The sequence below is a fragment of the Erythrolamprus reginae genome, chromosome 9, assembly GCF_031021105.1.
Source record: "Erythrolamprus reginae isolate rEryReg1 chromosome 9, rEryReg1.hap1, whole genome shotgun sequence".
Lineage (NCBI taxonomy): Eukaryota > Metazoa > Chordata > Lepidosauria > Squamata > Dipsadidae > Erythrolamprus > Erythrolamprus reginae.
The window spans coordinates 48701103-48725679 of NC_091958.1; the positions used below are offsets into that span (position 1 = coordinate 48701103).

General features: G+C 40.9%; 1 protein-coding gene across 1 annotated transcript in view; it reads right to left on the reverse strand.

Moving 5' to 3' along the window:
• SMG1 (SMG1 nonsense mediated mRNA decay associated PI3K related kinase) overlaps window positions 1-24577 on the reverse strand; it is an 89480-nt gene that overhangs the window by 61992 nt on the left and 2911 nt on the right. Inside the window, exons 2-17 of the mRNA XM_070761139.1 lie at window positions 15976-16139; window positions 14932-15087; window positions 14377-14513; window positions 13127-13185; window positions 10156-10369; window positions 9450-9575; window positions 9295-9367; window positions 8246-8343; window positions 6372-6545; window positions 5254-5478; window positions 4406-4507; window positions 3871-4140; window positions 3156-3286; window positions 1086-1247; window positions 550-668; window positions 5-92 (exon numbers count right to left, since the gene is read on the reverse strand). Coding sequence (XP_070617240.1) covers window positions 5-92; window positions 550-668; window positions 1086-1247; window positions 3156-3286; window positions 3871-4140; window positions 4406-4507; window positions 5254-5478; window positions 6372-6545; window positions 8246-8343; window positions 9295-9367; window positions 9450-9575; window positions 10156-10369; window positions 13127-13185; window positions 14377-14513; window positions 14932-15087; window positions 15976-16139 — 2298 coding nt within the window. The remainder of the gene's footprint in view (window positions 1-4; window positions 93-549; window positions 669-1085; window positions 1248-3155; window positions 3287-3870; window positions 4141-4405; window positions 4508-5253; window positions 5479-6371; window positions 6546-8245; window positions 8344-9294; window positions 9368-9449; window positions 9576-10155; window positions 10370-13126; window positions 13186-14376; window positions 14514-14931; window positions 15088-15975; window positions 16140-24577) is intronic.

Below are 24577 nucleotides of genomic sequence, written 5' to 3' on the forward strand. Positions count from 1 at the left end.
ATACCTCTGGAGTAAGTCTTCTGGGAGAGAGGATGACAAGGCATGAAGGCTGTTGCATGCTTGGAGACAAATGTTGACATCTTCTAAGAGAGCTGCATTTTGGAATTAAGGCAGTTTTACTATCCACCAGAATGATATTATCCATTTATCTTTTAGCAATGTTACTATTAAAAGCATATTTAAGAGCAACGAATGGTAAAAGTTGTATTCAATTTCCTCAATTTTTACTCTTAATTCCTAGGTATCTTCAGTTTAAATTACTTACTGAAATCAATCTAGGGAAAACTAAAGTATTCAGTTAGCAGAGGGGTCAAATGTATTTTTTATCAGATCAGATAAATGTATATGCATTATATTATTAAGAGTATAAATTATATTTGGGCAAGACTATAGCTAATGGGAATAAGGAATGATTTATGCCATGTTAACTCTAAAATGTTAAAGAAATATAAAATGCAAGACTTTGCTAGTTTTCTAACAACAAATTCACAAGAAAATGGCTACACATTTTTCTTCTCCCTTTTTAAATCAGAAAAGTCAAACTCTTACTGTTTGCCAGAAGACCTTTGCAAAACTTATGGAAGGAGGGGAGAGAGAACAAGGGCGCGTAGGTCTCTGATTTCTTCATCAGAACAGCTACTTCCAAAGCCCAAGTCATGAGCAGTTTCCTAAAAACACAAACATTCCCTTCAATTTTTATATTATGTATCTCTGCCTTTTTCCAGAGTAGCTGTGCTTTTCAAAGATGGCACTTTCAAAGGACAACTTTAAGCTTGTTATCTGTGGAATTTTTAGGGGCTGAAGTCTACACAACCTTGAAAAGTTGCTAACCTTGAAAAATGCTGCTCTGGAGTTAATTAAATTTGATATCCAAGATTTAAATGAAAAACAGGCACATATTACAAATATCCAGGAATCATAAATATCCAGGAATCGAATTCCTCTTCCTGAGACTACCAAGGAAAACACCCCTTAAATATATCAAGTTTCTTCCCTGCCCTCTTTTCAAATCCACTGATCTTTCATTATTATTGGCAATTTTTCTAGAGAAAACAGTATTTTGTCTGGAAGAAGCTACTAGTTACCTGGTATCATGGGTCAAGTTATCCTTCTTAAGTAAAAGTCCCAGGAGGTTTACAATGATAGAGAAATGTTTCTTTGTAGCTGTGGTGACAGTGCTTATGACAGCCCCATCAAACAAAGAAGGGGATGAGGAGCTGAGACTGCTCGATATGAAGTGGTCATGCCTGGAAAAGGGAGACAGAATTAGATTTTAGTCATACAACCATGTTTAATATTGTAAATTTGGGGAGGCAATACGTGCTGCAGTGTTCAGAAATGTGAAGGCTCAACATTTCCATAGAAGATTATTGGACCATCTTCATTCGCTACCTTCTAGGAACACAGCATTGATAGTCTCGCTATGCAGAGCAGACCAAGAAATCAACTCCCCAAAAAGGCTATATAAAAAGAATCTTGCCCATTTGATTTTGCTTTACTTCCCACCCACCCCCAGCTTCTCTTATACTCGTGTAAATTTGGTTTGCTTAAGTCACTTGCACAGATCTTAGTGTTTTTGATTTAAGCCATGTTTTCCCTTTGCAACGAGTCTAGTCTCATGATGGCTAATCTATGGCACACGTGCCACAGGTGGCATTCAGAACCATATCTGCCATCACAAGAGCCATTGCCCTAGCACAGCTCCAGCACACATGTGGGGCACTGGCCAGCTGAATTTTGGCTTGCACAGAGTCTCTGGGAGGGCGTTTCTGGCCTCCAGGAGGACAGGGGAGGGCGTTTTTGGCCTCCCTAAACTCCAAGAAAGCCTCTGGAACCCATTGAAAGTCAGAAAATGGGGTGGGGGAGAGTGGGGAGCATTGAATATGGGTGTGGGCACATGTGCCCACACCCATATTGCAGGGCAGACTAGATGGACCATGGGGTCTTTTTCTGCCGTCAGTCTTCTATGTTTCTATGTGCGATAAGGTGCACATGTACTATTTTGGTGACTGAGGAAAAAAAGATTTGCCTTCACTGGTCTAGTCTCTTTCTTCCCTACTCTCTAGGTATCAATTCTTCCCCCTTATCAAGTGTTTCCTCTCTCTTGAAAGGCTAATTCTTGACAACTGAGGATCTCATTCATTCATTCATTCATTCATTCATTCATTCATTCATTCATTAGATTTGTATGCCGCCCCTCTCTGTAGACTCGGGGCGGCTCACAATACAATAAAACAGTTCATGACAAATCTAATAATTTACAATTTAAAATATTTTTAAAACCCCATTATTAAAAAGACATACATACAAACATACCATACATAAATTATATAGGCCCGGGGGAAATATCTCAGTTCCCCCAAGCCTGACGACAAAGGTGGGTTTTCCTTCTCAAAGGGAAAAAACTGCAGAATCTAAGCTTCCCGTTTAATTTTCAGAAAAAGCATGAATGCTCCCATCCAGCATGTGCAAAGTCTCGGTTATCATTTTATCAAACAATCCTTATATTGTGCAACAGGGATCTTGCAGTGCAGCCTCTCTTTTATCAAACAAGAGGGATTTTATTTATTTATTTATTGGATTTGTATGCCGCCCCTCTCCACAGACTTGGGGCGGCTAACAACATCAGTAAAACAGTACATAACAAAATCCAATACTAAAAACAAGTTAAAAACCCATTATATAAAAACCAATCATACATACAAACAAACATACCATGCATAAAATTGTAAAGGCCTAGGGGGAAAGTGTATCTCAGTTCCCCCATGCCTGGCGGCAGAGGTGGGTTTTAAGCAGCTTACAAAAGGCAAGGAAGGTGGGGGCAATTCTAATCTCTGGGGGGAGTTGGTTCCAGAGGGTCGGGGCTGCCACAGAGAAGGCTCTTCCTCTGGGTCCCACCAAGCGACATTGTTTGGTTGACAGGACCCGGAGAAGACCCACTCTGTGGGACCTAACTGGTCGCTGGGATTCGTGCAGCAGAAGGCGGTCCCTGAGATAATCTGGTCCAGATCTTGGAGAACGGGCAATAGCACTCACAGCAAGGACTGTTTTAAGTATCCAGCAGGGATCTCCCACTAGCAGAACAAAAACTGAGATCGTTTGTAAACTGATGTAAGTACCACAGTTTCCTATTTAAAGAACCAACCCCTCCGCACCTGGTACAGTGTGAATACAGGGTGTACAGCACTGCATACTGGACAGCTGGAAAGTGAACGGCTATGTCACCATGGGCAACCATCAAATTCTTGCTCAGCAAAGCGAAGACTGTCGGGGACAGAGCCCACATCTGAAAAAGAAACCAAACTAGAGTCTAAAACATAAATCAAAATTACAGTGGTATCTTGGTATTCATCGTTAATTGGTTCTGGGAGGCATGATGCACACCAAAAACAATGAGTATTAACAATTTTTTCCCCACAAGGCATAATGTAGTAAGTCACAAGACAGCTGATGACAAGTTGTAGCTTATGCATTGAGTATCGACGAACAATGAGTACCAGGACAAAATGTGTCAAAATGCACTGAGTACCAAAATCGCTGAGTTTCAAAGTAGTGGAGTACCAAGGTATCGATTTATGTTCCTACCAGAATTAGGGTTGAAAATGACAAAATATAGAGGAAGATTTTCTAAAACCCGCTCCGATAATAAATTCAGACAAAGGCTAGAGCAGTTGTGAAAATTTCTTACAAGGTGTGATATAAGGTACAGGATCCCCTGCTTGAGCAGAGGGATGGACTAGAAAATCTCCAAGGTCCCACAAAGGTACATTTACTTTGCACGATAGATGCAAGGATGCTTTACGTTTTCCACATCCACATCAGTATGGAAACACAAAAATCATTCATACCCCAACAGTAGAGATGACTCACCCCAATCAACGAATTTTTGGCATTTCCAATTGTAGTCAGCGCACTGAGATCAAATATGACAACAAACTTTGCATTGGCCACATCAAAAATGTGGTTCTTGAAAGCATCGTGGAGAATTTCCGAACAAGCTTGGGGAAGTTGCAGGCTGCAAAGGAGATTGTTCAAGGCGCATGCCATTTCGCCCAGAATCAACTTGTAGGCTGTTTCCAAAACAGGAATGTTCTTTAAGCTTAGCACTGCTTGATATACAGCGTGTGCAGCAGCAACAACCTGGAAAACAAACAAAAAAATACAACATGTCAGGAAAGTTCCTGTCCATTAAACATTTCCCTTAACTTACACCAATTCAAGACGTACTTCAAGCCGGTTATGTTGCTTTTTCTATAGCTAGCCTAGGTGTGATGTCGCAGCTGCGACTGATTTGCTGATGCAAGAACAAAATGATACCGTGTTCTCTTAATGTAAAGGTTAATTCTTAAAACAAAAACTTCTACGGATTCATTTCATATGGCGTAAAATTTATTTTGCTGCTTACCTCTTTTTCCTTATGGTAGCGAAGCGTAAGAAGCTTAGATTCTGGTATAAACAATTTCTCTATAAATGATGATGGAAGTTTTGTATTTATTTGTTCAACGATCTAGGCAAAACAAAAGGGGGCATTAGTATTACTTGAGTAAATTTTCACTTTGACTTAAAACATGGATCGTGAATTCTTTAAAATGTTATTTCCTATTAAACCAGTGTGTTCCTTTATTTATTCATCATACAAAAGTTACAAATTTGAATGAACCAAATGTAAAACTAAAATGTGACAGGGATGAAAGACACATCTGAGCACTTACACACAACCCTTAGGACCCTCTTAAATATTAGATGAGGTCCACAAAAGTTGGAATTAAAAATATGAAAGTTAGTAGCTTTTATCTATCAAAGGAGATTTCTACTTGGGCTTACCAACAATATTTGACAGGCCCTACAAAGAGTGATGAAGGGCCTGTGAAACATAATTCAACAACAATCACTAACATCTAACTACAGCAAAACATATTTAATACAAATTCCCAACTGGTGTTATTATTAGTGTTAATTATATCCAGTAGCATTTTTCCCTTTATTATGTAGAGAACATACCGTAATTGTACAAGATTTACAATATATGCTACAGGAATTGTTCATCCTGGCAAGAACAATCCCAGTTCTTAATCGGTAGCAAACACTAATTTGTTTAAGGCCATAACATGTATCCCTTAAACACAAATAAAGCCAAAGGATTAACTAGGTTTCCAATCTCCTTTTTAAAAAAATCACTGGTGGTCTTACATTTTATTTAAATGAACAAAACTTTTATCATTAAATGCAGATTATTATGAGGATTGTATGTACCAGCATCAATAAGTTCAACACCGAGATGATATAATCAGTACCACAAATCTGACAATTTTCAAGTTGATCTAATCCATAAGTGATGATCATATCGCAGTGTATATTCATGCTGGGATCCAGACTGCCAAGCAGGACACCGACACACTCGTTGGCAGCAGTCAATACCGTCTCAGAAAAAAAGACCTGATTGGCGGCTGTCACACATCTCATTACTCTGTACAAAACCTGAAAGGGGGGATGGGGTGTGTGAAGAGAGAGATTGAGTTACAATGAAAGTGCACTACGTCAGCCCTTTGAACTCATGCTGAAGGCATTTTGATCGAGCATATTCAATTTTTCATTAATAGGCACCATATGCATAAGTCACCGTAGACGCAACTAAAGCTCTAGCTCACAAGATAAGTTGATCCCAGCAAAATCAAGACGTTGAATTGCTGCAGATACCAAAGCTCATGAGCGAAGTGCCCTAGCCTAGAAGACTTTTTGGGGAAAATTGTTAAGCAAATGCCATGATCATTAAGCAAACTAATCATTCCCTATGGGCATGGTTGTGCAGAAAAGCAGAAAAGTCTTAAATGCAGTCACATGATTGTGGGATGCTACCAGGGGTGAAAAAGAAAATTTTTCCCTACCGGTTCTGTGGGCGTGGCAAGGGAAGGATACTGTAAAATCTCCATTCCCTCTCCACTCCTGGGAAAGGATATTGCAAAATTCCCATTCCCTCCCCCACTCTGGAGCCAGCCAGCGGTGGTATTTGCTGGTTCTCCGAACGACTCAAAATGTCCACTACTGGTTCTCCAGAACCTGTCACAACCTGTTGGATTTCACCCCAGATGCTACCAACAGTTGGAAATGAGGCCCAAAGGTCAGTCATGTGACTTGGAAGGGGGGTAGGCCTTTGGAATTTTCAACCCCAGTCAGCAGTAGCCCCAAGGTAAATCTGTTGCAACTTTGAATGCTCATGTTGAGAGTTCAATATACACAACGAGGTGTGGTAAATGAAAGCAACGCATTTTTCCAGCTTTACTCCGGAAAACGGAAGTCACGATTATTAAATGTTTAGATTAGCTTGGTGTGATTGGCCAACGAAACTGCTCAACCACCTGAGAGAGTCTTACATCGGTTACGTATCCTTCGGTAATCGGCGGCCCTCGGATGGGACTGAACCTCTCCCCGATACTCCTCACCACTGTACTGAACACACGAAGCAGAGCTGCCAGTTTAGGCAGTGAAACAGAAGGAGGGGGGATATCTTCATCAACGGACTCTCCGGAAGCGACATGGCCGAGGTCCTAGGTGAAGAAATACATAAAGACAGTCCGCATTGAAGTTGTGCTCAGAACTGGGGGATGTATGGTTTCAATGTACAAGGGATATGGCTTTTGATCTCCTTAGTCTTCAAAATCTCTCTGCTTTACACACGCTTCGTTTCATTGTCAGCAAAACTCCTACAGATTTTAATGATCCACTTAAGTTCTATAGGAGTTTAGCAAGGGTGTGTTTAAAGAAGTGTTTCCTGATTATTGCCAATTTTGAAGTCATGTGGACTTCAGCTCCCAGAATCCTTCTCTGTGGCGGCCCCGGCCCTCTGGAACCAACTCCCCCCAGAGATTAGAATTGCCCTCACCCTCCTTGCCTTTCGAAAGTTGCTTAAAACCCACCTCTGTCGCCAAGCATGGGGGAACTGAGATATACTTTTCCCCTAGGCCTTTACAATTTTATGCATGGTATGTCTGTATATATGATTGGTTTTTATATAATGGCTTTTTAACTGTTTTTAGTATTGGATTTTGTTATATACTGTTTTGTTGCTGTTGTTAGCCGCCCCGAGTCTGCGGAGAGGGGCGGCATACAAATCAAATCAAATAGTAAATAAATAAATAAATAAATCCCCAGCTAGTTAATCCTAGTCACCATGGTTGAGAAACACTCCTTCAAACTAATCTTGTGGGTAAATTGAAGAAACAAAGCAACTGTAACAGCAGATAATTTGTGACATAAAGGGTCTGTGGAGATTTTCAATCGTCCAAGGCATAGTTGTAGCAAAGGTGCTTTTCCAAAAAAAACCCTGGACTTCTTTTTCCCCATTGAAGACATTTTGCTTCTTATCCAAGATTTTCGGAACTGAAGAAGCTTCTTGGATGAGAAGCAAGATGTTTCCAAGAGGAAAAAAATAACAAGAAAGCCCAAGTTGCCTTTTGGAAAAGCACCCTTGAGACATGACGTAAAGAGGTATAGAAGAAGAGAATCCTTTGTTAAGAGTAGAAAAGATCCTTCAGGGGATTACCTATTCATTTATTTTATTTATTGAAATTATATTGCCATCTATTTGCCCATGGTGACTCAAGGCAGTTTACAAAATATAAAACCACATTTTGAACAATAAAAACTAACAAAAAGAATCAAACAAATTAATATAGTACAATATAACAAAATCACGCACACACCCGCCCCGACAGCAGACCACATGAGCCTTTAATGGGCTCCATCTCGCTCTGGGTTCCCCAGGTCCACTGGCAGAATCAGGTCTTCAGCACTTTCTGGAAGAATATTAGAGTGGGGGGGCCTTTCTAATCTCTGGGAGAATGATGTTAGCTACAGTGTTCACAGTACAGTAGTACCTCTAGATACGAACTGCTCTACATGCGAGTATTTCAAGATACGAGCCACGAGGGGAGAGACATTTCTGTTCTAGTCCCAAGCTCAAATTCGGGATACGAGCCGAGCGTCCACTAGGTGGCGCAAGCATCCTTGCTTTTGGTTATCTCGGAGGGGAAAAACAAAGTCTAAAGCCATTTGTTCCAGATACGAGTTGTTCGACATACAAGCTCCCTTCTGGAGCCAATTATGCTCGTATCTAGGGGTACTACTGTATTTATAACACTTTCTGACAGAGACGCAGGTAAGAACTTGGGTTACTCCCTAGAAAGTGTCTTACTTCCCCCCCCCCCCCCCAGCATTTATTCCAATTCAAGACTGATAGCCTCATTACCTCAGCATAAGCTTCCATATCCTCTAGAAATTGACCCAGGAGTGTGGTAGAAAAGGCCAGGTCAGCTACCCAAAATGGTTCCAAACTCTGTAACCATCCTGCAGAAAGGGACGGAGCAATGAAAAACATGGTAAGGTTAAAGCTACACCAGGTTCAGCTAAAAAATAAAGTGGCACAAAAAGTAAGCAAGCAAAACGACCAGCGCTAATAAGCCATGCATTGTGGGTCAATAACTGTGCAGAATAAAATAAATACTGGTCGCATTTTAGCTAACAAGTCTCTATATTGGTATAAATAAACTAAATTATGATTTTGGTGGGCAGCGGCTTCGGAAATCAATGTTAAACCTATTACAGCTTTCCAAGAGGAGGGAGAGAAGAAAACAGAAAGATAAAGATAAAGAGGAAAGGAAGCGGGGAGGGAGGTAAATGAGTAGGATGGAGAAAGAAAAGCAACTAGGATTTTGATGAAAATGAACTTTAGTGTAGCCAGATATTTTTTTCAATGCAGTGTTCCCTCGATTTTTGCGGGGGATGCGTTCCGAGACAGCCGGCAAAAGTCGAATTTCCGCGAAGCAGAGATGCGGAAGTAAATACACTATTTTTGGCTATGAACAGTGTCACAAGCCTTCCCTTAACACTTTAAACCCCTAAATTACAATTTCCCATTTCCTTAGCAACTATTTAGATTATTACTTACCATGTGAGTAATAATTTATTAAAGTTTATTTTTTTAAAAATTTATTAAAGGCAGACGAAAGTTTGGCAATGACATATGACGTCATCGGGCGGGAAAAACCGTGGTATAGGGAAAAAAACTTGTAAGTATTTTTTAATTAATATTTTTGAAAAACCGTGGTATAGACTTTTCGCGAAGTTCGAACCCGCGAAAATCGAGGGAACACTGTATTCTGAAATGTTGAATAGCATTTCCTTTGCATGCACTAACTGGTGTAAAGCACATATGAGAAATAACTCCTGATCGCCCAACAAGGAAATCAGAGCACATTACAGGGTATCTCATGAAGTTATTTTCTTTTTCAAGCTTACCTGAGACTTGCTGGGTCAGAGAAGGTTTTTGAGTGTGATCAATATGCCACCCAACTAATATGTCAACTGTGTCCTTGGAAAGCAATAAACAAAAGTTAATCCACCTGGAATACATAACGGAGCCCATAAGACTTAGAGAAGGGCAAGGCTCTTACCCTAAAATTGGTGCTGAAAATGTGAGGATAACAACGAGACACAAGAAGGATGCACTTGACACATTTACACAGCAATTCGGGGGTATCCACATTCTCTAGGATAGACTGCAGGCTAGTCATGACGAGCTTTCAGAAGGAGAAAAAAAAACATAGATCTAGAAATCCATGTAAAACAACCATGGCTTCAACTATCTACAAAAAGCAATTAAATAAATTGGAGAGGAATGCAGCATTTACTGTATAATTCACAAAAGTCATTCAATCCGCTAAGAAACACAAAAGTGTAAATTGTCTGTAGCAAGGTATTTGGAAAAGCTGCTTGGAAAGTTAGAATGAGCTGCCCCTTTATTCATTTTGAGCCTGTACTTTTGATTCCATTGGGGGGGGGGGGAGAGAGAGGGACAGCAAAACTCCACATTGGCAACAGGAAGTGCATTCAGCCAGTAAACTCTGCTAGCTCTGTTCAATTGCCCAAACTCCGCAAGGGATTATGGGGTCTTCAATATATAGTATATATTATAGATAAAATGATATGTGGATAGAGGGAAGGGAGAGGGAGAGAGAAAGAGATATGATGGATTCCCACTGGCTAATAATTTCTCATTCATTTGCACGTCACTAGCCAAACACAAACTTTTACTTAAGACACAAGCTGGGACTTAAATCTTTTTAGGAAAAGTAAAACAGTCTCCAATTTGATTCTTACCTGCATTACGGATGAAAAAGCTTTCTTCTCTCCCACAGTCTCCAATGCCTTGTAACTTGCACACAAATAAAGCAGTTTAACTTCATCCTTAGTGGAGGAACTAAATTTGCTAAAAATCCATTTAAAGATCTTCTCCGCTTCGTAGCTCAAAGAAGCGCAAAGAAGGCCAAGACAGCAAGCCCCTTCCTGTCTCAATTCTTGAAGCAATTTGCTACTGCATTTTTGAAGAGGAAGAAGAAAAAAGGACAGTTGGTTATGAATTATAGCGTCTCACCCAGTGACAAACCAGCCTGGAATTAAAATGGCAGTGAACTGATTGTTGGTTTGTGAAAAACGGTAGACACAGAAACTACAAGGAACATATTCACACATTCAAGTCAGCATCTCATTCACACAGATGTAAATGCCCATTTATACATAAACCTTACAACCATTTGTTTAGTGACCACTTGAAGCCACAGCGGCACTAAAAAAGCGACTTATGACCAGTTTGCGCACTTAACATTACAGCAACCCCCTAGTCATGTGATCATAATTTGGGCACTTGGCAACTGTCATGTACTTACAACAGTTGCCCTGTCCTGGAGTCATATGGTCATCATTTGCAACCTTCCCAGCCGGCTTCTGACAGGGAAACTTAATGAAGGAAGGCAGATTCACTTAACGACTTCTTACACAGTGGTACCTCTACTTAAAAATGCCTCTGCTTAAGAACTTTTCTAGATAAGAACCAGGTGTTCAAGATTTTTTTGCCTCTTCTTAAGAAACATTTTCTACTTAAGAACCCAAGCCGGGAAAAACTTCCCAGGACATTTGAGAGCGGCACGAAGGCCCGGCCAGTTTCCTGCCATTCCCCCTTTAAGCCCAGCCATTTTGGGCTTTTCTGGGCTGCCAGAGGAGCCTTTCGGTGGCGCTTAAGGAGGTTTTGGCATGTGCTCCTCCTCGCTGCCTCAGAGTCCCTCTATTGTTTTTAAGCCTTAAAGTTTTGGATTTTTTTTATTCCCCTCACCTCACCTTCTTCCTTCAGCAGTGACTGTCCTCCTCCTCCTCTTCTTCCTCCTCCTCCTCCCACCCAAATTCCAAGCTTTTATTTCTTTCCCAATAGGTTTGCACGCATTATTTGCTTTTACATTGATTCCTATGGGAAAAATTGCTTCTACTTACAAATTTCTCTACTCAAGAACCTGGTCACGGAACGAATTAAGTTCTTAAGTAGAGGTACCACTGTAGTTCATATAACAACGGCAGTGATTCTCTGATGGTGAAAGTGGCAAAAAAAAAAGGTTGAACAATGGGTGTGGATTCACTTGACTGCCTTGCTTAGGCACGGAAATGTTGGGCTCCATTGTGGCCATAAGTCAATGGTTATCTGTACATTTCTACTCTCATCCTTGTCCCTCAGTTCAAGGAACATTTTTGAAGCAGTGGGACATGAAATGCACCAAGAAGCAGAGTTTTCAGAAGCCATATTTCTGCCCATGCTTTGTACCAAGTGCTCTGAACAATCTGATAAGAGGCAAGAGCTTTCCTGGATGCTTTCTGATCTTTTCTCATTCACCACCTAAAAGGAGGTGCAGAATTCATTGATCTTTTTAGGGTAATGCCAGAACGTTCCACCCCCCTGAGGACTGTGTCATTTGGGGACAGCACAGCTTGGCAGCTTTCAGATGATCCCCTAAATTGGCTTGTTTCGGGGCCAGATTACCCCCAGAATAGCTTGAGTGACTTCCAGGTTGGAGGATTTTCTTTCCGGAAGCTGCCGAGCCATCTGTTGGAAATGGCACACTCCGAAGGGGAAACAGAGTGCTTGACGAGATCTCCAGAGCTGTCCATTCCCAGATGGACCCCGTCAGAAACAATCCTTTCAAATGACGCTATAGGGCACCACAGACCAGAACAACTAGACACAAGGACAACTTTTTCCAAAATGACATCACTCTGCTTAACAACTAATTCCAACAACACTGTCAAATAATTTACTAAGACTGTATTACTGTTATTCTTCTCTTCCTTACTAGTATCTATCTCTTCCCAATTATTAGTACAGTGGTACCTCGGTTCTCGAACGCTTTGGTTCTCGTACATTTCGGATACTGAACAAAATTTTCGGCAAAAATTTGCTTCGGTATCTGAACAAAAATTCGGATACCGAACAGCCACAGAAAATTTAGTTTGTCATCCGAAATGTTACCGCCCGCTTAACAGCCTCCCAGTCTCTATAGTCTAACCTCTCCAAGCTGCAGGAAGGGTGGGGGCGGCTACAATACCAGCAGTTTCGGGGGGCTCCTTTCCTCAGTGCTTCATCTTGTGCACCAACTTTCTCCTTCCCAGCGGCAGCGGTGGCGGCAGCAGCGGCTTCCCTTCATTACGTGACGTTCCTGGTGCTGCTGCTCCTCAAAGGGAAGCCGCTGCCGTCACCACCGCTGCCGCCGGGAAGGAGAAAGTTGGTGCACAAGACGAAGCACTGAGGAAAGGAGCCCCCCGAAGCTGCCGGTATTGCAGCCGCCCCCACCCTTCCTGCAGTTTGGAGAGGTTAGGCTATAGAGCTCCTCAGATTTTTATCCCATAGGAAATAAAGAAAATAGATTTAATTGGTTCCCAGCGAGTCAACAGGGGCTGGGAGCCAATTAAATCCATTTCCATTATTTCCTATGGGATAAATTAATTCGGTACTTGACCAAATCGGTTATCAACCACACTTCTGGAACAAATTGTGGTCGAGAACCGAGGTACCACTGTATAACCATGTTGCTGGTATCTTTCAATTTATATTGTTTTGTTTCCTAATACGATTTGATAGTTTATTAGTAGACTATCAAAGACTATCACTAAGTGTTGTATCTTTTTATTCTTGATGGATATATTTTATTCTCCTTATGTACACTGAGAGCATGTACACCTAAGACATTTTTTGTGTGTGTTCAATCACATTGGCCAATAAAGAATCCTATTCTATTCCATTCCAACTTACCTTTCATTAAGCACATCATGTATGGCAGTCAAGATATTATCCAGTTGTTTAACAAGTACCTGTAAGAGTCAACACAGAAAAGTTTTACTAACAGGGTGACTGCAAAGCAAATTCAAGCAGTCTTATCAACGGTGTTTTTCCCCCCAAAAAAATCCAACTGGACTTTTTTGTTGTTGTTGTTGAGGACAACAAATCGTTTTGCTTCTCGCCCAAGAAGCTTCATCCCCACCACCACCTGATGAAGCTTCTTGGATGATGAGAAACATTTTCTCGTTCTTCCTCAAGGGAAACCCCCCCCCAATCCAGTTACCTTTTGAAGGAAAAAAATAAAAGCCACTTGAGACAACTATGACCTGAATGGGTGAAAATCTGCACAGACATTCAGGTGGTTTTCATTCATGGCAACTGCTACCATAATTTACCAACTGGCGATCAGCTGCTACATGAACTCCACTGCTGGCCAGGGGAGTTCAATCTGGCCTGAACGGAATATAAGTGCTTGCTTTTGAGAGATGAGCTTGTTTTGGCCTTCAGCGTTCATAGATTCTGCTTTTTTCCCTCCACTTCCCATATCTCTTTAGCATGTCAGCATCTTTTCATGTAAGCTGGGGGATAAATATAGAATTCTTGTCTCTCACTAAAAAAAAAAGGTGTAGACGAAAGGAACTATAAGCAGTCCTTATCACCATTCATTTAGCCACCATTCAATGTTATAACAGCACTGGAAAAAGTGACTTATGACCCTTGCAGAATTCAAGGGTGATGAATTCAAGAATTCATCAATAAAGATGCACATCATGTCACCCTCACAGAATTCACATGATCCACACAATCAAAATTTGGGCACTTGGCCTGCAGCATCCTGAGGTCATGTGATTGCCACTTGTGACCTTCCCAGCTGATCGCTGACAAGCCAATGGGGAGCCAGAGTAACTGAATGATCACGTGAGTCACTTAATTGTTGTGATTTGCTTAACCTGTGGCCAAAACGGACATAAAATAAAGCACAGCTCGCTTAACAACCATCTTGCTTAGCAATGGAAATTATGGTTTCAAGTCAAGAGCTACCTGTAATATGCAAATGCTACGCAAGAAGGACCTTCCTGGAAAAAAAGGTGAAGGTAAGCAATTTTAGCCTCGTTATGCAGAAACCTGGATGATATCCTTTGCATGAAGTCAAGCTTAAAGCAAAGGAGATCTAAGTCAAGGGGAAAAAACAAAAAACAAAGCCATATATAACAATACTTAACCAGTTTGTTCTCTGGTTGCTGAATAAACTCTTTCAGTTGCTTTACAGTAGTCAGTCTTCGATCTCTGTCATCTTCCCGAGTAATCCTCCGAAGAAGATTTGACAGTCGAGACTCATCAGAGTAAGACAATGATCGCTCTAGAAATTGAGATAATGGCACACACGCATGTCCTTCTCTCCCAAAATCAGACCAATCCCCACAATAATAAACAATCCATTCCTATGAAAATAGATCGGCTACATTTAGTTTAATTTTGTCACAATTGATGATAAACAGATTCAACCAACTTTGCTGCAGGACCTTTGCTCAGAAAGGAACCAAAACCCATAGAAAGGGGCCAATTAAAAAAATTAACACCTTTTATTACAATGTTCTCAGGGCAACAGTTCACTTGATTTAAAATAAACTGTAGTATAATTATACCCGGTATTAGAATTTCATATTTTCAAGCCCTTGAACATGATTCTAATTTTAGGAGACATTTCCTATGGTTACTATAATAATAAAACCAACTCAAAGCAACGCCCACTTTCTACTGGCACACTCAGTTCTTACCCTGTGTTTTCCTCATGTCTTTTGTGACTAAAGCACGATTCCCATGCTGAACACTGGTAAAATCAGAATTGGTCACATTGTTAAGTCTCAGCTCTTGCCCCAACGACTTCCGACCATAAGTATTTTCCCCAGATCCTCCATTGACACTGTAGCCACCTGGATTAAAACCAGTTTTTTTTAAAAGGAAAGCATTAGAATTGCTTGGAAATTATACATCCTACAGCAGAAGATGAGGGGTAGGGGGGAAGGATTAACCAATAATGTTAGTTTATGATGTTGCAAGAAGCTGTCATCATATCTGCCCAATCATTTCTTCTGCCCTCAAATTAAAAATACTTTATAGCCTCCAGGAGACAAGCCAGCACAGAAAGTGGTCAGTATTTCAGTATTTTTCTATACTTTGCTATTTAAAAAAGTTTTCTACCTATAAAAATCATTTTTCTAATTAACCCAGATGTCATGATTCAATTACCCCATCTATAATAAAACGCAACATAATAGTAATTCCAATAAAAACTGACCTGAGGCTTGATGGCAGACATGAGCTATCTAGATCTGTGATGGCACACTTATGGCATGCGTGCCACAGCAGGCACGCAGAGCTCTTTCTGTGGGCACGCGAGCTGTTGGCCAGCCCAGTTCCATCGCAAATGTGCATGCCTCACACTGGCCAGCTCATTTTCGGGATGGAGAGGGGGGGCAGGGTGCGTGCAGGGGTCACGCATGCATACATGGGGGGCAGAGGGCAGCACACACACACCGGCTCATTTTTGGTCCCAGGAAGCTGCAGGGAGGCCTACTAGGCCCAAAATAACATGTGCATGGGGATCATGTGTGCATGCGTGGGGAGCAGGGTGTGGGAGGAGTCATGCATGCATGCGCAGGGGCCCCTCACATTATAATACGGGTGCCGGCACGAGTGTACCTATCGCACATGCGCTCTTTTGGCACACAATGACAAAAAGGTTAGCCATAACTGACCTAGACTAACTCACTTCTTTTATAGCTGTAACTGTTTCGAATCAAATAAGATCATCTTTATACCTTTTTCTTCATTCTGGAGGTCAGTGGAGACTCTGATATCATCATGTCTATGTCGAGACACCACCGTTGAATTGGAAGGTTGTAATCCATGGGAGGAAGAACTACTCCGGTCTCTGGATGAAGAGTATTTTAAATTCTCTTGGTCAGCTGATTGATTGTCACTTCTGCAAGAAGAAAAAAAAAATGTGAGGTGCTTTCAGACCTTGGCCCCTAGAGCTGGCTTACATTTAGAATATCTAATGTCATTGATTCTTTCATTCATTTGCTGCTCCTCTCACAAGCGACTATGAGGGGCTTACCACTTTAAGCATTTCTAAATCAAAATTTGTCATAATAAAATGACAAAAAAAATAAACAAGTTAACAAGTAGAACTCACAAACTTTCTTTCGAGATGACAAACTGATTGATATCAGTTTTTCATAACGTCCCAAGATGGGCAAAAACCAATGATTCAAACTTGGCAGCTTTAATACCTGTGGACTTCAACTCCCCAAATTCTCCATCCAGCTATTTGTACTTGTGGAGAATTCTGGGAATTGAAATCCACAAGTCTTAAAGTTGCCAAGTTTGGGGACCACTGGTTTATTGCCACCTGTAGAAGCCAAGAAGGAATCCGAGCCAAGAAGATGCTGTTTTTAATTTTGGTCACAAAGATTAGTACAGTGTTTCCCCAAAAATAAGGCCTTTCCTGAAAATATTTAAATGCATGCGCAGCCAGTCCCTGCCATTTCCTCTTGTTAGGGTTAAGGAGTCAGACCTAGAAATCAGGTAAGATGGCAAGCAGCCCCTTTATTCTTGCCCCATGCGCCCCAAAATAAGGCGGCCTAGCGCTTAGTTCGGGGTTCAAAAAAATACTGTATAAGACAGGATCTTATTTTTTGGGGAAACATAGTATCAAGAGCTCTTCTATGCATTAAGAAGCAAAATATACCACGAGCAGAATTAAACTAGGTAATGTCTCCTTCTTAGAAAGTTCATTGGTGCTCCTTCTCAAATATGAACTCAATGTTTACAGCATTTATACTAAAGCCTCTTTCCTCTGCAATCTTTTATCACACCCACTGCAGAGAACAATTCAACCAGGAGCAGGTTCAGAACATCCAACTGTGACAAGCACCATGCAGAGGGGGGAAAGATGCTATATTATTACATTGAGGTTCATTGTGCCCATGGTGTGAACAAGATCACTGTGCGAAGATATGAGGCAGGTACATTATTAAATAGCCACACTGGGTCATTTTCCAAGAAAGAAGCAGAGCTGTTTACATACTAGGTTGTATCTACACTGACGTCAGCACAAATGCACACAATTCTACAGACAAACTAGCAAACATCATTGGATATTCTGACAGCTTTCAGCAAGGGTTTTGCGTATGTTCGTATGCCCATGATCCCCTGGGCCTTGATATCATGGATACAGAAGCATTACAGAATTCCATTTTAAAATTGTGCACGAACATTTTCTTATTGTGAGTAACTTAACGAATAAATTAGGAACCCGTTTTAAGTTTCCTTCTTTTACTCTACTATAAAAGTATGCAGTCAAATATTTTTTGCATACTGGTTTCTGAGAATGCACAATGCATATTTTTTCCATGCCATTCCCAGTTAACCCATCACAATATCAAACTATGCCATGCATAAATAAACAGTTGCTTGGAGAGTGGGATGAAAGAACACACAGATCTATTAATTTTCCAGATATTAAAACCCATAAAATGTAGGTCACATACCTGTATCCCATATCTCAATTTTAAAAAAAACATGAATATGAACATGACTTTTATACACTTTAGTAAACGAAATGGCTTTCGGAATCAAAAATAGCTAATACATAAAGCTGCCTTAATCAAGCAATGATGATGATGATTGTTCTGTCGGGCTCTCTGGTAGAATCCTCCCAAAGTCACAGGTACAAATTTCAGACACAAACACGTTTGAAAATTCAAAACAATGTTCTTTATAATGAAAATTCACTTAAACTGAGCCCTCTTTTGGTATAGCAAGGAGCACTGTCTCCAAACAAACTGGTAATTTGTACAAGTCCCTTATCAGTTCTGTGATACTTAGCTTGCAGCTGTGAGGCAATTGAGGGGGGGGGGTTGCTGTTTCAGGGGGCAGGGGCAGCAACAGGAAATATCATGTGGAGAAACAAAAGCCAGTACAGCCATCGCTTTCAAGAGGTATGGAAATACTAAAAGTTTCAAACCACTCATTTTGTCTCAATATACAGATAGCCACAGCTTGCTAATAATCCTGAAACCGAGTGAGAATTTCTGAATACTATGCATTGCATAGGTCTTACACCTTATTCCAATAGATGTGTTTGGTTCAGATGACCATTACACTTCTTTCAAAGTGAAACACACTTTGCTCTGGTTTAGTTTCAAAGCGGGGAAAAATCAGCACACAAAAAGTCCAAGTCAGTAAAGCAGTCACGAAACACAACAATCAGATAATCCTCCACAATGGCCAAACCCACAGGCTGCTATTTATAGCAGCCTCACTAATGACCACAGCCCCACCCAACCACAGGTGGCCTCATTTTCTTTGATAATAATCTCTCATTTGTTGCTGCCTATGCATCGCTCTCCGCATGTGTGGCTGTATCATTAACTCTTGTTCTGAATCCAAGGAGGAGCTAGGTAATTGACCTCCTTCTGAGCTGTCTGCCACACTCTCCTCCTCCCTGTCACTCATGTCTTCTTGGTCAGAGGAGCCTTCATCATCAGATTCCAGGGGGGGCAAAACAGGCCTGCAACATGTGGATGTCTCCCCCACATCCACAGTCCTTGGGGCAGGAGCTGGGCCAGAGCTAACCACAACAATGATTAACCCAGATCACTGGGAAAGACTTGATACATGGGGGGAGCCAAATCCAGTGTAAACATCTGGCTGATTGTGCCAAGACCCATAATAAATAAAGGGCTTTACTTTTACATTGTTTTATTACATTCATTATGACCACCCTCTAGGAGATTGGGCAGCTTACAAAATCCAAATATACAATTAAAACAGTTTTAAAAATGAAACAAAACATGACAGCCTGAACTAAAATAAACCATAAAAATTAAAACACACAACATAGATACACAACCCTCAGGGCTGGGAACAAAGCCAAAATCCAACCCTATTAGAGTTGTCGCAATTATGCATATGGGGGGGGTGCTGTTTCAGGGGGCAGGGGCAGCAACAGGAAATATCATGTGGAGAAACAAAAGCCAGTACAGCCATCACTTTCAAGAGGTATGGAAATACTAAAAGTTTCAAACCACTCATTTTGTCTCAATATACAGATAGCCACAGCTTGCTAATAATCCTGAAACCGAGTGAGAATTTCTGAATACTATGCATTGCATAGGTCTTACACCTTATTCCAATAGATGTGTTTGGTTCAGATGACCATTACAAATCAGTAACAGTGGCTTATTGGGGAGGGGGGAGGTTAAAATAAACCCTAGCTTAATATTAATAATATAAAGTAGTGCTCTAGTGTATTTTGGTATCATACAAACTGAGTCATCATGCAAGTGACATGCTTTTATTTATTCTGAGGATTTGTTTAATCTCCATAAACGTAGAGTATTTAATTAAAATAGTCTAAATTCGTCTTTTTTTCACATAGGACAGTGCGATTGCAGGACCTGTCATATATAATCTAAAAACACCACTAAGCTAAAACATTATATATCAATCAACTGTCAGTGATGGCGAACCTTTTTTTCCTCGGGTGCCAAAAGAGCGTGGGTGCGTGCTATCACACATGCCCGAGTGCCCACACCCATAATTCAATGCCTGAGAAGAGCAAAAACAGTTTTCCCCAATCCCAGAGGCCCTCTGGAGGACAGAAACAGCCTGCTTCCCAACTTCTGGTAGGCCCAGTAGGCTCATATTTTGCCGTCCCCCAGCTCAAAGCTTTCTTGGAACTGGGGGAGGGTAAAAACGCCCTCTCCCATCCCCCTGGAGGCTCTCTGGAAGCCAAAAATGCCCTCCAGAGCCTCTATGTGAGCCAAAAACCAGCTGACCAACACACACATGCATGTTGGAGCTGAGCTAGGGCAACAGCTCACGTGCCAGCAGATATTATTATTTATTGGATTTGTATGCCGCCCCTCTCCGCAGACTCGGGGCGGCTAACAACAGTGGTAAAACAACATGAACAATCCAATTAATAAAAACAACTAAAAAACCCTTATTATAAAAAAAAAACCCAAACATACACACAAACATACCATGCATAACTTGTAGTAGCCTAGGGAGAAAGGATAACTTAACTCCCCCATGCCTGGCAACAAAGGTGGGTCTTAAGTAATTTGCGAAAGACAAGGAGGGTGGGGGCCGTTCTAATCTCTGGGGGGAGTTGGTTCCAGAGGACTGGGGCCGCCACAGAGAAGGCTCTTCCCCTGGGGCCCGCCAAACGACATTGTTTGGTCGACGGGACCCGGAGAAGGCCAACTCTGTGGGATCTCATCGGCCCCTGGGATTCGTGCCACCGCCTGTGGCACACCATCACTGGCCTAGGTACATATAACATGCTACGCCAAGACACATTATGGATTAGTATGATACAAGAATGCAGCCCATTTAAAGGGAATTATATACATATGGTGCTGTACACATGCTTTCCTACGCATAAAGTTTGAAAAATCATGTGCTGTTGCAGATAGACAACAGAAAATAAATACACTCCCAAGAAACAGCCCAAACCTGTGTTATTACATAGTAAACAAAACCTCACTGATTAACCTAGTAAGATAGATAAAATGCATTTCAATGCATTGACAGTGAAAATGCAGTTTGGGGAAAGAGTACTGGGGAAAGGGGAGATGCTTGGAATGAGGCATTTCAAAGTTGAAATGTTTCAGAAGAAACTCTTTTGCATGCTTTTACTAAGCAGCAATCCTAAATCACAGACCACATCAAATTAAAGGCAAATAATGTTTTATTTCCCCACCGGACACTAACTCAGCAAATCAGGTGAGGTTCTACGAAAGTTCTACAAGATTTATGAAGTTGTCTAGGAAGCCAGATTATGAGCCAATTGAAACTGCAGATGGAAAAAAGAGTAATTTACTAACCCAGCTACAAGCTAGAGCGTTTCTCGAAATCTCAACTCTAAATCCCTCATTTCCTAAGTGCTTTCGTTTTTTGCAACACCTGATGGTGTCCACCTGGTGCAACAGCTGTGTTACTCAACTACAGCCCCATCTACCATGTATCCTGTTAGTTTAAAAATAATTTCAACAGAAACAATACAACGTCAGGGAGGTAAAACATGCAAAGTTTAGTTTCAGACAGTAAGGGAAACAAATCAGTCTAGTCACCTGAAATATCAAAATTGGGTAGGGAGCCTATGGTTCTCTAAATATAGGTAGTCCTTGACTTCTGTTATTTGTCCATAGTGTTCAAAGAGGACCTTGATATCTAACAGGTCTTAAGTCCTTGCCACCACAATTGACCCCAACATTTTGGTTGCAAAGCAAGACAGTTGTTAAGGGAGCATTGCCCCATTTTACAACCTTTCTTGCCAGCATTGTTAAGTGCAGCTGTTAGTAACATGGTGTTAAGTGAATCTGGCTTTCCCATTGAATTAATTTGTTTGTTTGTTTGTTTGCATTTAAATGTCACCCCTCTCCGAAGACTTCAGGAGGCTTACAACACATAAAGAGAATACAATATACCGTAATCGTCCAAATCCAATTCATTTTAAAAACTAAATGTACTCGTAAATGAGTCTTAAGACTCTTACGGAAGGCGAGGAGGGTGGGGGAAGTGCAAATCTCGGGGGGGGGGAGCTGATTCCAGAGGGCTGGGGCCCCCACAGAGAAGACTCTTCCCCTAGGTCCTGCCAAGCAACACTTTCTAGTTGACAGGATCCAGAGAAGGTCGATGCTGTGGGATCTAACCGGTCGCTGGGATTCATGCGGCAGAAGGTGGTCCCCAAGGGTAATCTGGCCCAATGCCATGTAGAGCTTTACAGGTCATTACCAACACTTTGAATTGCATCCGGAAACCAATCGGCAACCAATGCAGTCCGCAGAGTGTTGGAGAAACATGGGCATATCTCGAAAGGCCCATGACCGTTTGCGCGGCTGCATTTTGCATGATTTGTAGTTTCCAAATGCTCTTCAAAGGTAGTCCCAAGCTTGTCAGAAGGTCGCAAAAGGGGATCAGATGACCTCGGGGTATGGCAACCGCCATAAATATAAACCGGTTGCCAAGCATCTGGATTTTGATCGTGTGGCCATAGGGAGGCTTAAATGGGTGTGTGAAAAAATGGTCATGTCACTTTTTTCCATGCCACTGTTGCTTCAAATGGTCATTAAACGAATAGTTGTAAATCGAGGACTACCTGTATTGCTGCAGCAGAATTCTCAGTAGCTCATTCAGCATGGCCAATGCTCCCGAGAAAAACACAGGGACACATCCATGTAATCACCCAGAATCAAGGAACTCTCTATTCCTACATCTCAATCCTATTAGCATGCTATAAAACTCTAAAGAAAGTCATAACCAAAATGTTTATCTTAAAAAGTTTACCCTTGGAAAATACAATGAGAAAACCAAAACATGCCAAAGACAAAATGTAATTTACAATTTTAAGCTTTAAAAAAAAAACCTTTCAAAATCATGTTCTCAACTAAGTCACCATGTAGGCATGAGTCCACAAGAGAAGTGAAAGGGCAGTAAGTAATAAATTCTGTTCCCTGCAGCCTTCCTTTAATAGCATGAAGTGCAAAAGAGAAAATTCTGATGTACATTCCTACATATTCCAATCTGAAGCTTGTCTGGCAATGCTGAAAATAGAAGGTTGGGACCAGAATTCTAAAAGGCATAAAAAGATGAATGTCACACGAAAATCCTGCACTTACCGTACTTTAAAATTGGAGCTGCATTCCTTGCCACTGTATGTGTGTCTGTGTGTGTGTGTGTGTGTGTATGTGTGAAGCTTCAGCCTGATGATGGTGAATGTGATTTCACCGAAACGTCGCATATTGCATTTTTTTGTAAGTACATTACAATAAGAGTTGTATTGATACCATCAACCGACACGTAAAATCATTCCAATTTAAATAATCTGTGGAAAGTAGTCTCAGGGGAAGGGCGGCATAGAAATCTAATAAATAAATAAATAAATAATAAATAAATTTAATCTTTTAGTTTATGGGCACACGTCAGACACATTCTTCATTCTTACCTTTCTTCAAAAAAATTGTTATTCATCTCCAGCTGCTACCTTACAAACTAACAACCTGTCTTATGATTTAACTTTTAACGTGCCAGTTTGGGGGGGGGGGAATTTCTATTGTTTTCACAATTTTAAATCATTTTGATACCAGTCTATATCATTTGAATATGAATTTTTTTTTGAATGTATATCTAAGTGGCATGAGTATCTCAGTGCTGACTGGGGAATTCTGGCAGTTTGGAATTTGCATGTTTTGCCAAGGTTAAAAAGTCAGATAATAAGCCCAGTCATGGTTTCACTTAGCAATTTATTCTTTTAACCGAGTTGCCGGTTTTGATTGTGGACACAAAATAAGGAAGATCAGTTAGCTTGTGATGCAGGCCAAATATCCACATAGATATTCCAGTGCTTTCTAATGGCAGACTTTTATATCTGAAATAAATCTAGACTTATATGTTTGAAAAATCAATGTATACTTTGGATTGTGATTCGATTTTTATTGTTTTTAGAAATACATTTAACCTTTATGGTTTTATTGCTTTTAATTAAACCACCCAGAGTCACTTTGAAGCAAGATGGATGATTTAATAACTAACTAAATAAAATAAATAAGTATACAATACTTCAGAAACAAGTTCCGGAGTGTATAAGAAAAATCCAAAGAATTTGTCAAGGCTCCAGGATTATACCTTTAATTGTATCCACAGAAGGGAAAACACTGAGATTGTGTTGGCCAGTGGTGAGATTCACATGTCATTCTAAGCCATAACAATGCTTTAGAATCTGCAATGGCTGGGTTCACTATTAACACATTAAACCAAACATCAGGTATATCATAATATGTCTCTGTAGTGAGTGAAACCAACCAGAGTCTCACATACACACACATACACACACACACAAAGTTTACACAATACCTTATTTGTTTGCCTGGACCTCCAATAATTCTCTAACCCAACTGCAGAAACCATGTAGCCCACAGACCACCATGTGCCCAACCAAAACATTCCAATCCTTTTTCAAAGCCACCTTTGTCACCTATCTCCCCCTTTGAAAACCCCATAAGATAAAGCTCATTTGGGGTCCCTGCCCATTTTTGAAATGCAGATCTTAACACATCAGAGCAAGCTTACTGTGGGGTTTTGGTCCAACCATGTCCTGAACCCTTGTTCAAAGCCAACTGACTACTAAATATACCTTACTTTAGAAGCACAAACCTTCAGAAGATATGACTTCGGACTTCCCCTCCCTCCCAGGACCCACCCAAGCACCCATTTCTATGCATCCAAGGAAAGGTGGGCCTTCAGTCTCCCTGACAAGCAAGTCACCAGGCTACATCAAGGAATTTTCAAAAGTAGATCATGATATCACAAAAGGACTTGCTCTTACATAATAGTAAAAAAAAAAAAAGC